The sequence below is a fragment of the Ictidomys tridecemlineatus genome, chromosome 5, assembly GCF_052094955.1.
Source record: "Ictidomys tridecemlineatus isolate mIctTri1 chromosome 5, mIctTri1.hap1, whole genome shotgun sequence".
In the NCBI taxonomy this organism is placed as follows: Eukaryota; Metazoa; Chordata; class Mammalia; order Rodentia; family Sciuridae; genus Ictidomys; species Ictidomys tridecemlineatus.
In genome coordinates, this window is record NC_135481.1 from 82,971,973 (window position 1) to 82,991,503 (window position 19,531).

General features: G+C 36.8%; 1 protein-coding gene across 11 annotated transcripts in view; it reads left to right on the forward strand.

The window, feature by feature from the left end:
- Positions 1–19,531, forward strand: part of Heatr5a (HEAT repeat containing 5A) — a 121,792-nt gene that overhangs the window by 19,129 nt on the left and 83,132 nt on the right. For all 11 annotated transcript variants that reach the window (XR_005729345.2, XM_078050257.1, XM_078050251.1 and 8 more), the window contains exons 5-6: positions 12,948–13,097; positions 13,903–14,077. Coding sequence is in view for 10 of the 11 variants with exons in the window: in XM_078050257.1 (XP_077906383.1) it covers positions 12,948–13,097; positions 13,903–14,077 (325 nt within the window). In the remaining variant the exon portion in view is untranslated. The remainder of the gene's footprint in view (positions 1–12,947; positions 13,098–13,902; positions 14,078–19,531) is intronic.

Genomic DNA, 19,531 nt, shown 5'->3' on the forward strand with positions numbered 1-19,531 from the left:
GTTTATGTACAAAAAAATTTCAATCTGTGATTTGTATTATGTAGGGATAACTTATCAGTTTTAAATTTTTTTAAATTTATTTATTCTAATTTGTTATTCATGACAGCAGAATGCATGTCAATTCATAGTATACATATAGTGCACAATTTTTCATTTCTCTGGTTGTACACGAAGTAGAGTCACACCATTCATGTCTTCATATATGCACTTCGGGTAATGATATCCATCTCATTCCACCATCTTTCCTACTCCCCTTTGCCCAATCCAGAGTTCCTCCATTCCTCTCATTCTCCTCCACCACCACCCCCATTATGGATCAGTGTCCACATATCAGAGGGGACATTCGGCCTTTGGTTTTTTTGGGATTGGCTTATTTACTTAGCATGGTATTCTACAGATACCATGATTTTATTCTCCTCTAATGCTGAGTAATATTCTATTGTGTATATATACCATAGTTTCTTTATCCATTCATCTACTGAAGGGCACCTGCATTGGGTCCACAGTTTAGCTATTGTGCATTGTGCTGCTGTAAACATTGATGTGGCTGCGTCACTGTAGTATGCTGTTTTTTAAGTCCTTTGGATATAAACTGAGGAGTGGGATAGCTGGGTCAAATGGTGGTTCCATTCCAAGTTTTCTAAGGAATCTCCATAGTGCTTTCCAGATTGGTTGCACCAATTTGCAGTCCCACCAGCAATGTAAGAATATACCTTTCCCCCACATCCTCACCTACACTTATTGTTGCATGTACTCTTAATAACTGCCATTCTGTCTGATGTGAGATGAAAAGTTAAGAGTAGTTTTGATTTGCATTTCTCTAATTGCTAGAGATGTTGAACATTTTTTCATGTATTTGTTGATTGATTGTATATCTTCTTCTGAGAAGTGTCATTTAGTTCCTTAACCCATTTATTGATTTGGGTTATTTGTTTTTTTGGTGTTAAGTTTTTTGGGTTCTTAGTGCTCTATCTGATGTGCATGTGGTAAAAATTTACTCCCATTCTATAGGCTGTATGTTCACTTCACTGATCGTTTCTTTTATTGAGAAGAAGGTTTTCCGTTTGAATCCATCTCATTCTTTGATTCTTGATTTTATTTCTTGCACTATAGTAGTAGTCTTGTTAAGAAAGTTGGGGCCTAATCCAACATGATGAAGATTTGGGCCTACTTTTTCTTCTGTTAGGCACAGGTTCTCTGGTCTAATTTCTAAGTCCTTGATCCATTTTGAGTTGAGTTTTATGCATGGTGAGAGATAGGGGCTTAATTTTATTTTACTACTTATAGGTTTCTAGTTTTCCCAGGACCATTTGTTAAAGAGGCTATCTTTTCTCCAATATATATTTTTGGCACCTTTGTCTAGTATGAGATAGCTATATTTATTTGGGTTCCTCTCTGTGTCCTCTATTCTGTACCATTGGTCTACAAGTCTGTTCTGGTGCCAATTCCATGCTGTTTTTGTTACTGTTGCTGTGTAGTATAGTTTAAGGTCTGGTATAGTGATGCCACCTGCTTCATCTTCTTGCTAATGAATGCTTTGGCAATTCTGGCTCTCTTATTTTTCCAGATGAATTTCATGAATGCTTTTTCTATTTCTGTGAAGAATATTATTGGGATTTTCATTAAATCTATATAGTGCTTTTGGTAGTATGGTCATTTTTGACAATATTAATTATGCCTATCCAAGAACAAGGGAGATCTCTCTTTTTTAAATATTTTTTTTAGTTATAGTTGGACACAATACCTTTATTTTATTTATTTGTTTTTATGTGGTACTGAGGATCTAACCCAGCACCTCGCACATACTAGGTGAGTGCTCTACCACTGAGCCACAACCCCAGCCCGAGAACAAGGTAGATCTTTCCATCTTCTAAGGTCTTCTTTAATTTCTTTCTGTAGCTTTTGTTGTGGATGTCTTTCACTTCTTATCATTAAGTTGATTCCGAAGTATTTTATGTTTTTTGAGGCTATTGTAAATTCCTCGTTTCTATTTCAGAGGATTTGTCACTGATATACAGAAATGTCTGATTTATGGGTGTTGATTTTATATCCTGCTATTTTGCTGAAATTATTTATTTTCTAGAAATTTTCTGGTGGAATTTTTTAGGTCTTCTATGTATAGAATCGTATCATCAGTAAATAGTAATAATTTGAATTTTTCTTTTCCTTTCGGTATCCCTTTAATTTCTTGGGGCCCCGCTCCTGTGATGTTGGACACCTGGTTTTATCTCCTTATATTGCCTATCGACCTTACAATTCCTGGTCTCTAATGTAGTCTCTAAACTGTATCTCACTCACCTCCTCCATTTCTACCTTCCTAATTAGGAACCTCTCTCTCCAGAGGTCTTGTGGGCTGCTCTCTAAGGGTTGTGCATCTGTCTGCTGTTCGTATTGGGCAGTTCAGGACCAGGCTTTGGGAGCTATGGACTGGACACGTAGCCTCAAGCATTGTGTCAAGTTAGTGGCCGCCGGGGTGAGGGGGGAATTGGGGACTATAGGTACCTTAATATTGCTTACAGGCCCCAGGTGGTGTTCCAGGCTGGGAGTTGTCTCAACTAAAGATGGTGATAAAGGTGCCTCAAGATGGAGGCAGATGCTTTCAGAGATGGGGTGTTGCATTGGGTTGGGCCAGGTGTTCAGAGATGCAGCTGTGTGGTATGCAGTGTTGTGGCTGGCGGCTGTCTCCAGACCATCTGCAGTGTCCCCAGGTGTAGGCTACCGTGCATAGGGGAATATGGCAGTGGTTGCAAAGTCCCAAGATGGAGATGACCAGGGGGTCCCATGTTGATAAATGGGGGTCCACACAGGAGTGGTCGCCAGAGGTCCTGCATGTGGGCAGCGGCCAAGGGTCCTACATGGGATCACTTTTCAATTAAAAAAAAAAAAATCACATCAGTTACTCTTCTTTAGGAAAAGTCTAGAAAACAGCTATTAAATAATTTGTAGACATACAGGATAAGTACACATTTTTTGAAATGTAACAAGACAACACATGGGGTATTTAAATATAGACTATGTTAATTTTCAAAATGGATATAGCTGATTCATGAATTTTTTTATTAGTTGCTCAAAACATTACAATGATCTTGACATATCATATATCATACATTTGAGTCAAATGGGGTATGAATTCTTATTTTTCCCACGTGTACAAATTGCAGGATCACATTGGTTATACAGCCACGATTATGCATACTGCCATACTAGTGTCTTTTGTATTCTTCTGCCCTTCCTATCCCCTTCCTATCCCTCCCTCCCCTCCACACCTCTCCCATCACCTCTCTCAACCCCATTAACTATAACTCCTTTCCTTCTCTTTCTTTTTTTTCCCTTCCCCCTCACATCCTCTTATATGTAATTTTGTTCAACAGTGAGGGTCTCCTTCCGTCTTCCGTGCAATTCCCCTTGTCTCTCCCATTCCCTCCCACCTCTCATCCCTGTTTAATGATAATCTTCTTCTTATGCTCTTCCTCCCTGCTCTGTTTTGAGTCGCCCTCCCCCCCTTATATCAAAGAGAAATTCAGCGTTTGTTTTTTAGGGATTGGCTAACTTCACTTAGCATAATCTGCTCTAATGCCATATATTTCCCTGCAAATGCCATGATTTTGTTATTCTTTAGTGCTGAATAATATTCCATTGTGTATAAATGCTACATTTTTTTAATCCATACATCTATTGAAGGGCATTTAGGTTGGTTCCACAGTCCAGCTATTGTGAATTGTGCTGCTATGAACATTGATGTAACTGTATCCCTGTAGTATGCTCTTTTTAGGTCTTTTGGGAATAGTCCGAGAAGGGGAATAGCTGGGTCGAATGGTGGTTCCATTCCCAGCTTTCCAAAGAATCTCCATACTGCTTTCCAAATTGGCCGCACCAATTTGCAGTCCCACCAGCAGTGTACAAGGGTACCCTTTTCCCCACATCCTCGCCAGCACTTGTTGTTTGACTTCATAATGGCTCCCATTCTTACTGGAGTGAGATGGTATTTTAGAGTGGTTTTAATTTGCATTTCTCTGATTGCTAGAGATGGTGAGCATTTTTTCGTGTATTTGTTGATTGATTGTATATCCTTCTCTGAGAAGTGTCTGTTCAGATCCTTGGCCCATTTGTTAATTGGGTTATTTGTTTTCTTATTGTTTAATATTTTGAGTTCTTTGTATACTCTGGAGATTAGGGCTCTATCTGAAGTGTGAGGGGTAAAAATTTGTTCTCAGGATGTAGGCTCCCTATTTACCTCTCTTATTGTTTCTCTTGCTGAGAAAAAACTTTTTAGTTTGAATACATCCCATTTGTTGATTCTTGATTTTAACTCTTACGCTATAGGTGACCTATTTAGGAATTTGGAGCCCGACCCCACGAGATGGAGATTAGAGCCAACTTTTTCTTCTATTAGACGCAGAGTTTCTGGTTTGATTCCTAGCTCCTTGATCCATTTTGAGTTAACTTTTGTGCATGGTGAGAGAAAGGGATTCAGTTTCATTTTGTTGCTTATGGATTTCTAATTCTCCCAGCACCATTTGTTGAAGATGCTATCCTTTCTCCATTGCATGCTTTTAGCACCTTTGTGTAATATAAGGTAGTTGTAATTTTGTGGATTGGTCTCTATGTCCTCTATTCTGTACCATTGGTCTACCCGCCTGTTTTGGTACCAGTACCATGCTGTTTTTGTTACAATTGCTCTGTAATATAGTTTAAAATCTAGTATTGCTATACTGCCTGTTTCACTCTTCCTGCTTAGAATTGCTTTTGCTATTCTGGGTCTTTTATTTTTCCAGATGAATTTCATGATTGCCTTTTCTATTTCTGTGAGAAATGCCATTGGGATTTTGATTGGCATTGCATTAAACCTATAGAGTACTTTTGGTAATATGGCCATTTTAATGATATTAGTTGTGCCTATCCGTGAACAAGGTATATCTTTCCATCTTCTAAGGTCTTCTTCTATTTCTCTCTTTAGGGTTCTGTAGTTTTCATTGTATAGGTCTTTCACCTCTTTTGTTAGATTGATTCCCAAGTATTTTTTTTTTTTAAGGATATTGTAAATGGGGTGGTTGTCCTGATTTCCATTTCAGAGGATTTGTCACTGATATACAGGAATGCCTTTGATTTATGCATGTTGATTTTATATCCTGCCACTTTGCTGAATTCATTTACTAGCTCTAGAAGTTTCTTTTTTTTTTAAAGAGAGAGAGAGAGAATTTTTTAATATTTATTTTTTAGTTTTCGGTGGACTCAACATCTTTGTTTTGTATGTGGTACTGAGGATCGGACCCGGGCCGCACGCATGCCAGGCGAGTGCACTACTGCTTGAGCCACATCCCCAGCCCCTAGAAGTTTCTTGGTAGAACCTTTTGGGTCTGCTAGGTATAGGATCAGGTCTCCCGCAATTATTGCTAATTTAAGTTCTTCTTTTCCTATCTTTATGCCTTTAATTTCTTTCATCTGTCTAATTGCTCTGGCCAGTGTTTCGAGAACTATGTTGAATAGAAGTGGTGAGAGAGGGCATCCCTGTCTTGTTCCAGATTATAGAGGGAATGCCTTCAATTTTTCTCCGTTTAGAATGATGCCATCCTGAGGCTTAGCATAGATAGCTCTTACAATGTTGAGGTAAGTTCCTGTTATCCCTAGTTTTTCTAGTGTTTTGAACCTAAAGGGATGCTGTAGTTTGTCGAATGCTTTTTCTACGTCTGTCGAGATGATCATATGGTTCTTATCTTTAAGTCTATTGATATGATGAATAACATTTATCGATTTCCCTATATTGAACCAGCCTTGCATCCTAGGGATGAATCCTACTTGATCATGGTGCACAATCTTTTTGATATGTTTTTGTATCCTATTTGCCAGAATTTTATTGAGTATTTTTGCATCTATGTTCATTAGAGACATTGGTCTATAGTTTTCTTTCTTTGAAGTGTCTTTGTCTGGTTTAGGAATCAGGGTGATGTTGGCCTCATAGAATGAATTTGGAAGAGCTTCCTCTTTTTCTATTTCCTGAAATAGCTTGAAAAGTATTGGTATCAGTTCTTCTTTAAAGGTTTTTGTAGAACTATTCTGTATACCCATCTGGTACTGGGCTTTTCTTGGTTGGTAGTCTTTTGATGGCTTCTTCTATTTCCTCAATTGATATTGGTCTGTTTACGTTGTGTGTATCCTCCTGACTCAATATGGGCAAATCATATGACTTAAGAAATTTATCAATGTCTTCACTGTCTTCTATTTTATTGCAATACAAGGTTTCAAAATAATTTCTAATTATCTTCAGTATTTCTGTAGTGTCTGTTGTGATATAGCCTTTTTCATCCCGTATGCTAGTAATTTGAGTTCTCTCTCTTTTTCTCTTCGTTAGCATGGCTTAGGGTCTGTCAATCTTATTTATTTTTTCAAAGAACCAACTTTTAGTTTTGTCAATTATTTTCAATTGTTTCTTTTGTTTTAACTTCATTGATTTCAGCTCTGATTTTAATTATTTCTTGCCTTCTACTACATTTGCTGTTGTTTTGCTCTTCTTTTTCTAGGGTTCTGAGATGAAGTGTGAGATCATTTATTTGTTGGTTTTTTTCTTTTTTTCAGGAATGAACTCCAAGCAGTGAATTTTCCCCTTAGAACTGCTTTCATTGTGTCCCATAGATTCTGATATGTTGTGTTTGTGTTTTCATTTATCTCTAAGGATTTTTTTATTTCCTCCTTGATGTTTTCTGTAACCCATTGATCATTCAGTAACATATTGTTCATTCTCCAAATGATGTAGGATTTTTCCTTCCTTCTTTTATCGTTGATTTCCAGTTTCATTCCATTATGAATCAGATAAGATGCATGGTATTATCTCCACTCCTTTATAATTTCTAAGAGTTGCCCTGTGACATAATATATGGTTCTTTTTGAGAAGGACCCATGTGCTGCTGAGAAAAAAGTATATCCACTTGATGATGGTTGATATATTCTATATATGTCAGTTAAGTCTAGGTTATTAATTGTGAGTTCTATAGTTTCTTTATTCAACTTTTGTTTGTAAGATCTGTCCAGTGGTGAGAGAAGTGTGTTAAAGTCACCCCTAATTATTGTGTTGTGGTCTGTTTGTCTCTTGAACTTGAGGAGAGTTTGTTTTATGAATATAGTAGCACCATTGTTTGGTGCATAAATATTGATAATTGTTATGTCTTGTTGGTGAATGGTTCCCTTTAACAGTGTATAGTGTCCTTCTTTATCCCTTTTGATTAACTTAGACTTGAAGTCAATTTTATTCAATATGAGTATGGCCACCCCTTCTTGCTTCCAAGGACCATGTGAGTGGTATGATTTTTCCCAACCTTTCACCTCCAGCCTGTGTATGTCTTTTCCTATCAGATGAGCCTCCTGAAGGCAGCATATTGTTGGATCTGTTTTTTTAATTCAAGTTACCAGCCTATGTCGCTTTATTGGTGAGTTTAAGCCATTAACGTTTAGGGTTACTATTGATATACGGTTTGTACTTCGGTCATGTTTGTTTGTTTGTTTATTTATTTATTTATTTTTAATTTGGTTTGTTTTTCCCTCTTTGATTAGTTTCTCCCCCCCCCCCCACTTACTGAGGTACTTCCCACTGTTGGTTTTGGTTGTTGTTTTTCATTTCCTCTTTGTGTATTGTTTTGCCTAAAATGCTTTACAGTGCTGGTTTTCTGGCTGCGAATTCTTTTAACTTTTTTTTTTCATGAAATATTTTTATTTCATTGTCAAACCTGAAGCTTAATTTTGCTGGATACAATATTCTTGGTTGACACCCATTATCTTTCAGTGTTTGAAATATGTTGTTCCAGGATCTTCTCACTTTCAGCGTCTGTGATGAAAAATCAGCCATTAACCTAATTGGTTTACTCCTGAATGTAATCTGCCTCGGCATCCTGTAGGCTTCTAGGATTTCGACATCCGCTTCATTTTTCATGTCTGGAAAGTTTTCTAAAATTATTTCATTTAACAGATTGCTCATTCCTTTGGTTTGGACCTCTATACCTTTCTCTATCCCAGTGACTCTTAATTTTTTTTTAATGATATCCCATATCTCTTGGATATTTTGCTCATGGTTTCTTACCAGCCTTTCTGAGTTGACTAGACTCTTCTCGGGATGATATATTTTGTCTTCATTGTTTGATGTTCTGACTTCTACTTGATCTATTCTACTGGTAATACTCTCATTTGAATTTTTAATTTTGTTTATAGTTTCCTTCATTTCTAGGATTACTATTTGATTTTTTTTATAACCTCTATCTCCCGGTAGAGTTGTTCTTTTGCTTCTTGAATTTGTTTATGTAATTCATTGTCAAAGTGTTCTTTCATTGTTTGCATTTGCTGTCTAATGATTCTTTAAGATTCCATTTCATCTGAGTCAGGTATGCCTTGAGTTCTTTATCTGACCATTTTTCTGATGCCTCTAGGTTCTCCTGTAAATTTAAGCTGTCCTGCATTGTTTGTAATCCTTTTCTCCTTGTTTTTTCATGATGCTCACGTTAATTTCCAGCTCTGTTTGACTGCTATGTTACTATTTTCTCCTATAAATTTGTTTTGGTTTTGTATATCTCCGAGTTCTCTCCAAGCTTCTGCCCTCAAAATGCATGAAACAATCCCTGTGAGGCAGCTCCTCTTCCCCAGCTGGGTGGCTCTCCAGTCCTGGTCGCTCAGGGCTGTTCCTGGTCTCCAGCTTCCCTGCTTCTCCTGCCAGCCAGGCCCCACTCATGGGTGCCGTTCTCCACAGATCTAGCTACATGCTGGGCCTGCAGCCCCCTGGATGCCCTGTTCTCTTGAACGACTGGGCACTCTCTCTGTTTCCCATTCACCCAGACCCCAAGGTTGTAGAGCATGGGGGCTGGGGGCCGTCAGCTTATTTTGCCTGATTCCCTCCGATAACCATGCCCCGGAGCTGGCGAAAAAGGCCTCGGCTGTCACCGCTGATGGGAGGGCGAGTTGTAGGTCAGGTGCCCCTCCTGTTTCCCTTGGTTCTGATAATCACGGAGAGCTGGGGAGATATGTTTGAGATTTCCCAGATGTATCGATATGGTGGGGTGAGGGTCACACACGTGTTGTAGCCGATTTCGCTGCAAAGCGATCCCATCTGCCAAACTCTGATGAATTCAGTTCTCTGCTATGGTGGATGCCAGTCTCCTTGCCTGGGTGTCCGATGGGAAGGGTGGGTCTGGTCTGTCTCTCCTAAGTCCCTACCTCAGATATTGGTCTGCTGACCCGTAGAGGCTCAGTTGGCACCTCCTCAAAGGATCCGAAGTTTTGTTTCTCTACGTTGCTTGCGGGTCTCCGTAGCACTGAGTCACCTCTGACTGCTGCCGGTCGCCAACTAGCCAGTACCTCTGGCGCAGGGTGGCTTGGATTGACCTGCGCCCAAGCACGCTGATGCCTCTGAGAAGCTCAAACTCCTGGCTTAGGTTTCACCTCAGCCCAACTTTGCTGGACATTCCTTAGCAGACAGCATCCAGTCGTTCTGAAGTCTCTCTCTGCCAGTGTAGCTGAGGAGGTCATGGGAGTGCTACCTCCCCACCCACCGCCATGTTTTTCCCCCTATAATTCTGTAATCCCAGCAGCTCGGGAGGCTGAGGCAGGAGGATCGCAAGTTCAGGGCCAGCCTCAGTAACTTAGTAAGTCCCTGAGACGGGGGTTCAACCAAGAGATTTAATTGGGGGGCTGCCCAAAGGGGAAGAAAAGAAGAGGCAGAGAGAGGAGAGGTGGAGGGCAGAGACAAAGAGAAAGAGCAGAGAGCGGAGAGAAAAAAGAGGAAGAGGGCAAAGAGGAGGAGAGGAAGAGGGCAGAGCTGATTCATGACTTTTTAAAGAACTGAAGTCTCCAGCACTACTGCTGAAGAAATCTGTTAAACATATCACTTCTCAGTAATAGTTTCCTGAAAGATCAAAGATGATGATTGAGGAGAAGATAATTTTTAACATACGTAGTTTGATTTTATTAAAAAAGTGGATGTCAGTAAAAGATTTCATTTACTAGAATATAGCCATTTTAAGTTTTGTTTCCCACTGGACATCCATATGTAGTAGAACAAATCCCTCTCTCTCACCCTACGCAAAACCCAACTCAAAGTGAATCAAGAACCTAGGCATTGGAACAGAGACCTGCATGTACTGCAAGAAAAAGTAGGCCAACTCTTCACTGTGTTGGCTTAGGAACCGTATTCCTCAATACAACTTCTAAAGCACAAGAATTAAAATCAAGAATCAATAAATGGTATAGTATCAAACTAAAAAGCTTCTTCATAGCAAAAGAAATAATCAAGAACATAAAGAGAGAGCCTACAGAATGGGAGAAGATCTTTGCTACCTGCACCTCAGATAGAGCATTAATCTCCAGAATATAGAAAGAATTCAGAAAACTTAACACCAAAAATTAAAATAAAATGAAGTAACCCAATCAATAAATGGGCAAAGGAACTGAACAGAAGAACTTCACAGTAGAAGAAATACAAAGAATCAAAAAATATATTTAAAAAAATGTTCAACATCTCTAGCAATTAGAAAAATGCAAATTAAAACTACACTGAGATTCCATCTCACTCCAGTCAGAATGGCAATCATCAAGAATACAAGTAACATGGGGTGTGGTGGCATATGCCTATAATCCCAGTGGCTCAGGAGGCTGAGGCAGGAGGATCACAAGTTCAAAGCCAGCCTTAGCAAGGCACTAAGGAACTCAGTGGGATCCTGTCTCTAAATAAAAATACAAGATAGGACTGGGGATGTGGCTCAGTGGTTGAGTGTCCCTGAATTCAATCCCTGCTACCCTCCCCCCCAAAAAAATAATTCAAGTAATAATAAATGTTGGTGAGGATGTGGTAGAAAAGGTTCACTCATACATTGCTGTTGAGACTACAAATTAGTGCAACCATTCTGGAAAGCAGTATGGAGATTCCTGCGAGAACTTGGAATGGAACCACTATTTAACCCAGTTATCCCACTCCTCAGTTTATACCCCAAAGATTTAAAATCAGCATACTACAGTGATACACCCACATCAATATTTATAGCAACTCAATTCATAATAGCCAAGCTAAGGAACCAACCAAGGTTCCTTTCAACAGATGAATGGATAAAAAAAAAAATGTGGCATATATACACAATGGAATAGTACTTGACCATAAAGAAGAATGAAATTATGGCATTGGCCAGTAAATGGATGGAACTGGAAAATATCATGCTAAGCAAAGTAAGCCAGCCCAAAAAACCAAAGACAGAATGTTCTCCTTGATTGTGGATGCTAACCCACAACAAGGGAAGGTAGGGAGGGAAAGAATAGAAGTTCGTTGGATTAGACAAAGGGGGTTGAAGGGAAAGGGGGGATGGGACTAGGACAGATAGTAGAATGAATTGGACATAGCTTTCCTGTCCTTATATATGTACATAACCAGTGTAATTCCATGTCATGTACAACCACAAGAATGAGATTCTGCTTAGAATAAGTTATATTCCATGTGTGTATAATACATCAAAATATACTGTTATATATATATATATAAAGAACAAATAAAAATTATTTTAAAGTTTTTTTCCTCCTTTTATTTCCATTGGTTAAGCTGTACTACGTTTTAGGCCTTATGGTTAATAGATTGTTCTATAGGCATCAAACATTTTTAAATTATTTGTAAATTTATTATCGCTTTCTTATTTTTTATTCTTTATGTGTTGGTTAGTCAGGTACCACAACAGTTCAGCAATATCAAAAGGAATTCCTACCTTTCACCCATTTTCATGCATGATACCCAACATTTGAGATTGGTATAAAAGGAAAATTCAGAGGTTTCTCATTAGATCCCATTTTATTTTGTCTACCTATGACTATTGTGCTTTTTTAAATAAAGCTAATAGCTTTACTAGGAAAATGGTGCTTGGTACTAATCTTTGTCTTCCTCCAGCTTTATCTCCCTACGGTGCCCTTAACTTCTGGGGATATAAAAATCATTTTGGGCATTTGGTAAAACATCAACAATATAAGCAGCTACTATTTCTTGACTGTTTATCATGTGCCAGGCACTGTGATGAATGTTTATCCACAGGACTTATGTATGTCTCCTACTGGCTCTCTGAGGTTCATCTTACCCTCATTTTATAGATGAGAAAAATAGTAAACTTATAGACACACAGCTACTGAGAGTTAAAGATAAGATGGAAAATGGGTCTTTTTTTGGAGGAGGGGGGCAGGTACCAGAGATTGAACTCAGGGACACTCAATCACTGAGCCACATCCCTGCCCTATTCTGTATTTTATTTAGAGACCAGGTCTCAATGAGTTGCTCAATGCCTCACTTTTGGTCAAGCTGGCTTTGAACTTGCAATCTTCCTGTCTGAGCCTCCCAAACTACTGGGATTAGAGGCATTTTCCACCATGCCCTACTGAAATCAGGTCTTTTTAATTCTAACTTCTGAGATAAACTATCCCAGTCTGTAATTAATAACAGAACATGAGTAGCTGCCACATCTGTTGTGATTTTACTTTATGTCCACATTGTTCTAAGTACTTTACATGTACTCATTTGCTCATTATAACAGCTTATGAGTCAGATAACTGTTACCTCTGTTTTACAGGTAAAGAAACAAATTTATCCAAGGTTTTATAGCCAATGGGTAGCAAAGCCTGTATATTTATTGTGTTACCTCATCTTATAGCCATTATTTATTAAATGCTTAATGACATGCAAGCTTTATGCTAGGCACTTTTCATATAGTTCCATTTAATCTTCACAGTAACCCACTGAATAGTATTGTGTTGAAATGTAATATGTACAAATAATTCTTTTCAAATAGTAAATAGAACTGTTCACGTTTCTTGATGTCAGGATGGATTGGTTAGTATATACAAAAAAAACTGAGTGTTTTTCTCATATGATGAGATAAACATCAATGCTTAATGCTGTTCTTTATGGTGGAATTTCTTTTCTTATTCAAGTTTTTTCTTGTTGGTAGTCTCAAGGTCGCTATGAAATTATGCTGAGCCTACAAAATATATTGAATGGACTTGGTGCTGCTGCTACACCATGCCACAGGGATGTTTATAAAGCTGCTAGATCCTGCTTAACAGATAGATCCATGGCTGTTCGCTGCGCTGCTGCAAAGGTAAAATGGTTTAGTAGTAAACTTCCTAAAACTTACATTAAGAAAATTAAAACTGATTATATCTCTGTGAAAAAACTACTAGTATCAGCTACATTATCTTAAAGCTGCAACGTTGGTAATCAGCTAGGATTCTAATTTTAACAAATGAGGAAACTAAGGCCCAGAAAGTTTCATAATTTCTCAAGCTTTATCTCCCTGCAGTGCCTTTAACTTCTGGGGATATAAAAATCATTTTGGGCATTTGGTAAAACATCAATAATATAAGCAGCTACTATTTCTTGACTGTTTATTATGTGCCAGGCACTGTTCCAAGCAAGTAGTTCATAATACATTGTCAGTGTGTGGGAGATTTAAGTTTCCACTTACAAAATATGCATCCTACCTTAGTATGCTTCCTCTCCATATGTGTATAAACTAAAATTTTTATATAAGGTTTATGTCATTATGTTCAAAGTGATTTTTATTTTGTTTTTAATCATGCTTTATTAACATAGTTGATTAGATAATACATTGAAGTTGATTTTTTTTTTTTTTGGAATTATCCTCACAATTTCTCATAGCCAATAAAGGCATTTTACATGGCCTGCTGAGTTAGATGTGAATGCTTCTCCCATTTTTAAAGTGGCTTTATATAATATAACCTTTATAACTTTTAATAAGTTCATTATTTCTGCAATCATATAGATACTTTGAATTCATGTGTGTGTGTATTTTGTTAAGACTCTTATATTTTCCAGAACTTACATAGATCTGAGCCTGACATTTATATTTTGTTTTTCATTAATTTGTTTGTCCAATTGAGTAGTGTCTTCTTGAACTTCAAAATGAGGCCATCTTTATGTGGAGTACTGACCTGGACAGTGTTGCCACACTATGTTTTAAGTCCTTTGAAGGTTCCAATTACGATGTGCGGATTTCAGTTTCAAAACTGTTGGGCAAAATATTGGCTAAAGCTATAATTTCTAAGCATCCAGGAACAGGTAAAGTCATGTAATTATTTTCAGAATATCTTCTATAATTTTTCCTCATTGATTTAAACAAATACAGGTAAAATTACAATTACCCATTATTAACTTTGGAAAAGAAGCAGAATATAAATCAACTTCAGTTCAGAAACATTGCTGTTAGACCTAAGAATTCAATGTCAAACAATTCAGTAAAAATTTGAGGAAAAAATATAAGAACTCTTGAAGTGAAGTATGCTTTATTTTGTCATTTAAAAAAATTTATTGTGGGCTGGGCATATAGCTCAGTTGGTAGCATGCTTGCCTCACATGCACAAGGCCCTGAGTTCAATCTCCAGAACCATAAAATAAATATATATATATTTTGAAGTAATTATTCTATTCAAGAAGAGATAACACTTAAATCTTGAATTTTTATTATAAAGAAGCATATATCGATATTTGGCTTGCCATTTTCTTGTTTGGTACAAGGAAGCAAATGGTGTAGATAATTCCTAACAGATATACAGATATTTGAAATTTACTGTTTCTGGACAGTTTGCTGTTGTGTTGGGTTTTATTCACTTTTTATACACTTCTAGGCAGTAAGCAAAGATGAGCTAGTTTTGAAAACAAGGGAGTTTGCTTGGATTATATTTATAGTGTACATTAAACACTGATGAATAATTGAAAATTTTCTTTATCATTCTATCTCAAAAGATTAAACAGTCTCACCCAAATGAAAATGGAAGTGTTCCGTAGTCCCTTGCTCCTCAAACATCCACAGACCAAAAGCACTGGCATCACCTAGAGGTTTTAAGAAATGCATTGGGTCCCACCTAACTTATTAAATCAAAACTCTTATTTTAACAGAATCCCTATATAATTTGTATGCACATTAAATTATTTTGATAATCATTGCTCTGGAAATCATTCATTGTTATATAAAGGGAGATTCTAATTTTTTCTAAAATAGTTTTTCTCAACCATAGATGAGAAAGGACAGAATCAGATTCTGTGAGAAACATTAACAAACGATTCAACTTCTCATTCTCCAGTTGAGACCTACATGCTTAAAATTTATATGAAAATTTTACTTTTACTTTTGTTCTTTTAATCTAGTAGCTCGCTAAGACTTTCTATTTTATGGAGCAGTTGTGGGTGGGGAGTACAGGGGAACAGATCATAAAAAACACAACCAGAGGGCTGAGGTTGTAGCCCAGTGGTAGAGCGCTCGCCTCACATGTGAAGCCCTGGGTTTAATCCTCAGTACCACATAAAAATAAATAAATAAAGGTATCATGTCCATTTACAATTTAAACAACAACAGCAACAAGAAAAAACCCAGCCAGAAAAAGAGTTGCATTTTAGAGGTAAAAATCTCAAGCTATCTAATAAATTGAAATTAGAAGATATGTTTAATCAAACCTACTTGAAAATGTGAATTGCTCATTTCTACAAATATTATCATTAGTGACAGCACACAGTTGTAGTATAAGCAATTAAAATATAGATTTGCATAACATGAATAACATTTAAACTTATACCCTCCCGTAATAGCAGAAAACCAGTACCACCATTTTTGTAATTAGGCTAAACATAGTGAAGAGTAAGCTTCACCCACTTTAAATCCTTTGGGCTACTTGTTAGAAATGCTTTCATCTTGCATCTCTAAGTCCTACCTTGTGTTATAACTAAGTTATTTTCATGCAGTTAAAAAAGTGATCTAGTTGTCATAATGGATTTTTTGAAGTAGGTAAATAAAGCAAATACTGATAGTTTGAACCACTCAAATAATGTATAAAGATTATAAAGAACTTAAATTATTTTCCTAGTAAAACTAAAGGGTTCAAACATATAGCATATCATATCAAGGCAATTTAAAAAAAAGAATGAGTAAGGACGTTTTCCTGACTTTGTGATAAGCTGATGGGAATTTATGTAATTTTTTAAGATTACTTCATAACAGTGGCTGGCGATTCCCCTAGTCCATTCACTCACATACTTTCTTATGCCTTCTGTTAGCCTCAGTCCTCTTCTCCCATCTTACTTTTGTTGAATGGCCTATCTTCAGTTAAGTCTTCTACCATATCCCACTTACTAGGAGGCATACCTGTATACTCTTAACTTTCCTGTTGATACTAAAGATGAAATAGCTCCTTTCTTAGAGTTCATCCTCTGAAGGACAGTGTTCTAAGAGGTCCCTAATCTTTCTTATACATCAGTTTTTCCCTCTGCTGAATTGTTCCCTACAAAAGCATACTTTTGTTTTTCTCGTCTTTAAAAAGAGTTTTTTCTTATACCTCTACTTCCCTAGCCAGCAAGAGCCCCTTTTCTTTCATTCCTGCTGCTCACTATCCTTTTTTTCTGTCTTCCTCTTTCAAATGCATTTTGAATAGGGTTTCTCCCAATCACTCTATCAAAATTGTTCTTATTTAGATCATCAGTGTCCTCCATGATTATGTATCCATTAAACAACAACAACAAAAGATTATTGTGTTAAGAACACTTACCGTGACATCTGTCCTCTCATAACAAATTTTAAGCATATAATGCAGTATTATTGTCTTTGGGTGTGCAGTGTTGTCCAGAAGGTCTCTGGAACTTACTCATCTTGCTTAACTGAAACTTTTTGTCTGTTTAGCAACTCTCCATTTCCTTAGTCCTGTGCAACTACCATGCTATTCTTTGATTCTGTTTTGATTAACTTTGATTAACTATCATAAATAGTTCATTTATGTGAAATCACAGAGTATTTGTCACTGACTTATTTTATTTTGAATAATGTTATGTTTATTTATGTTACTCTATATTGCAGAGTATCCATTTTTAAGGCTTACTAGTGTTCTGTTATGTGTATATGCCACATTTTCTTTACCCGTTCATCTGTTGTCACCGTATCTTGGCTATTCTGAGTAATGCTACAGTGAACATGAGAGTTCTAATATCTCCTTGAAGTCCTGATTTAATTTCTTTTGGATAAATACCTATAAGTCAGATGCTTAGATCATATAGTAGTTTTGTTTTTAATTTTTTGACGAACTTTCAAACTTTTCTATAGTGAATGCACCATATTGCTTTCCTGCCAGCCATGTACAAAAGTTGCAGTCTCTGCACATCCTTGCCAACAGTTGTTTTTTATTTTTATTTTTTCATAATAACCATCCTAGCAAGTGTGAGGTAGTAATTGTGGTTTTGATTTTCATTTCCCAAATTATTGAACATGTTTTCATATACCTGTTGCTCACTTGTATGTCTTCTTTTCATTCAACAAATATTTATTGAGTACTTATACTGAGCCAGGACCTATTCTGAGCACATGACATGGTGTTGAACAAAATAGATAAATGTTCTTGCTCTTGTGGAGCTTATTTTCTTATACTAAGCCTTTATAAAACCAGTGGGCAGTTCTCAGTCATCTTGTCCATTTAGCAACATTTAGTTCAGTTGATCCTCCTCTGTTCTTTTTTTCTGTTGCCTTTTACAATCCCATGCTCACTTGGTTTCCTTCTTCCTCACTAGAAATTCCTATTCATTCTAGTTTGATGGTTCCCTGTCTCCTGAAGGTGTGGACTAGTACTTGGTCTTCCGTTCTTCTCTACATTTTCTCACTCTCTTGTGACCTTATACCATTTCATGGCTTCATTTCCATTATATATTTATATATAGATATAGGAATTCCTGGATTGTTAGCCCCGCCTTCTGTCCTGGACATCACATTCTCATATTAAGATGCTCATTTGACATCTCATTTGAATGTCTATCTAATATTTGAGATTAACTTTCCCTAAACTGAGTGCTTGACCTTTTCATCCCCATTATGCAAACCTGCTCTACTTGCATACTTGCCCATATAGTAGGTGACATCTCTGTCCAGGTGTTTAAACCAAAATTCATGAAGTCACCCTTGTCTCCTTTCTTACATACTCAACATCTATAATACTTAACTACCCAGAATTGGGACTCTTTAGAGAATGTGTAATTCTGGGGCTGGGGCAGAGAAAGTCCAAGATGAGCCTTAAAGTAAAGAGCTTCTGCTACCAGAATTGTGAAGAAACTTACAATCCAAGACATAATTAGCATTAAAATGATAGAAATGCATTATAACCTATTAAGTAAAAAAGGAATCTGTGAGTACATAATGAATATAAATAAATATAAAGAAAGAAAGCAAAGCCCCCCCCCCTTTTAAGAAGGGGAATGCTAATCATTACCTATAGAAGGACTAGTTGTTAGAAATTAATTTTTTATAATCATAGTAATAAATTTATGCAGGTTGGAATCCTCAGTGGATTCTTGAGTGAAAATTTGATGGGTTACAGATTATATATGCTCTCTTAAAATATTTCCTCACAAATCATATAGTAGTTTCAAATGATAATTTTATAATTGGACATACCTGGTGGACTCACCTTATTCATATGTTCAAAGCTATTATCACTGATGTGGGCACAGATTGACATCATGCTTGGGGCTGCTTTCTGATGGGAAGATATAGTGTCATTTAAGTAGTTTTCTTCCAAAATTCTGAGGAAATACCAGACATTCAAATCAAGAGCCATTCTGTGAAACAAGTGGCTATAAATTTGTTCTTCAAAAGCAAAAAAGTAATGAGGGAAATAGGATGCATCCAGGTAAATGGTATATGGGATATATTCTTGCTTTTTTAATTTTTTGTAATTTTGAGGACTTTTTTGAAATAAACATTTAAAATATATATGTATTTTATCCATATTCCATCTACTCTTCTTCACTGAACTACTACATTGATCCTCCTGCTTAAATTAATGAATCAATCCTAGTGGGTCTCCCTACTTTTCTACTTTTGCTTTCTCTATAGTCTGCTCTAAGCACAGCAGCAAAATGACAGATTTTATTATTCTTCTGCTCAAAGTCGTCCATTAGCACTTCATTTGAGTCACATCTTATTATAATAATCTTCAAGGTTGTGCCTCTGGCCTGTTTCCTACTAGACCTTCATTGCTCCCTCCCCATTGCTCTGCTTTAACTCATTGGGCATCATATCCACCCCCAAGCCCTTTCTGCCACAGCTGTTACTTCGGCTTAAAAACTTTTTATCCAGTTATCTTCATGCCTCATTCCCTTATTACGCTCAAACTGCTGTTCACATGTCACCCTTTCAATGAACCTTCCCCTGATAACCCTATTTAAAAATCACAAACTTCCCTCTATCCTCTATTTCTAACCTCATTTACCCTATTCCAATGTATTGTTTTGAATCATTGTTTAATGTTCTACTTAGTCATTTATTATTACTTATTGTTGTCTTGTCTTCCTAGAAGTTGTTATCTGCAAGGGCATGGATTTTGTACTATTTACTAATGTTTCTCTCCAAAATGCCAGTGTAAATTTTCATTTGTCTCAGATTGTTTTCTCCTCATTAGGCTAGAGACTAGATTTTTTATTATAACATTATCAAAAGTTTATTTCTCTACTGCTGTATGATTTGGGTTCATAACAAGTGACAGA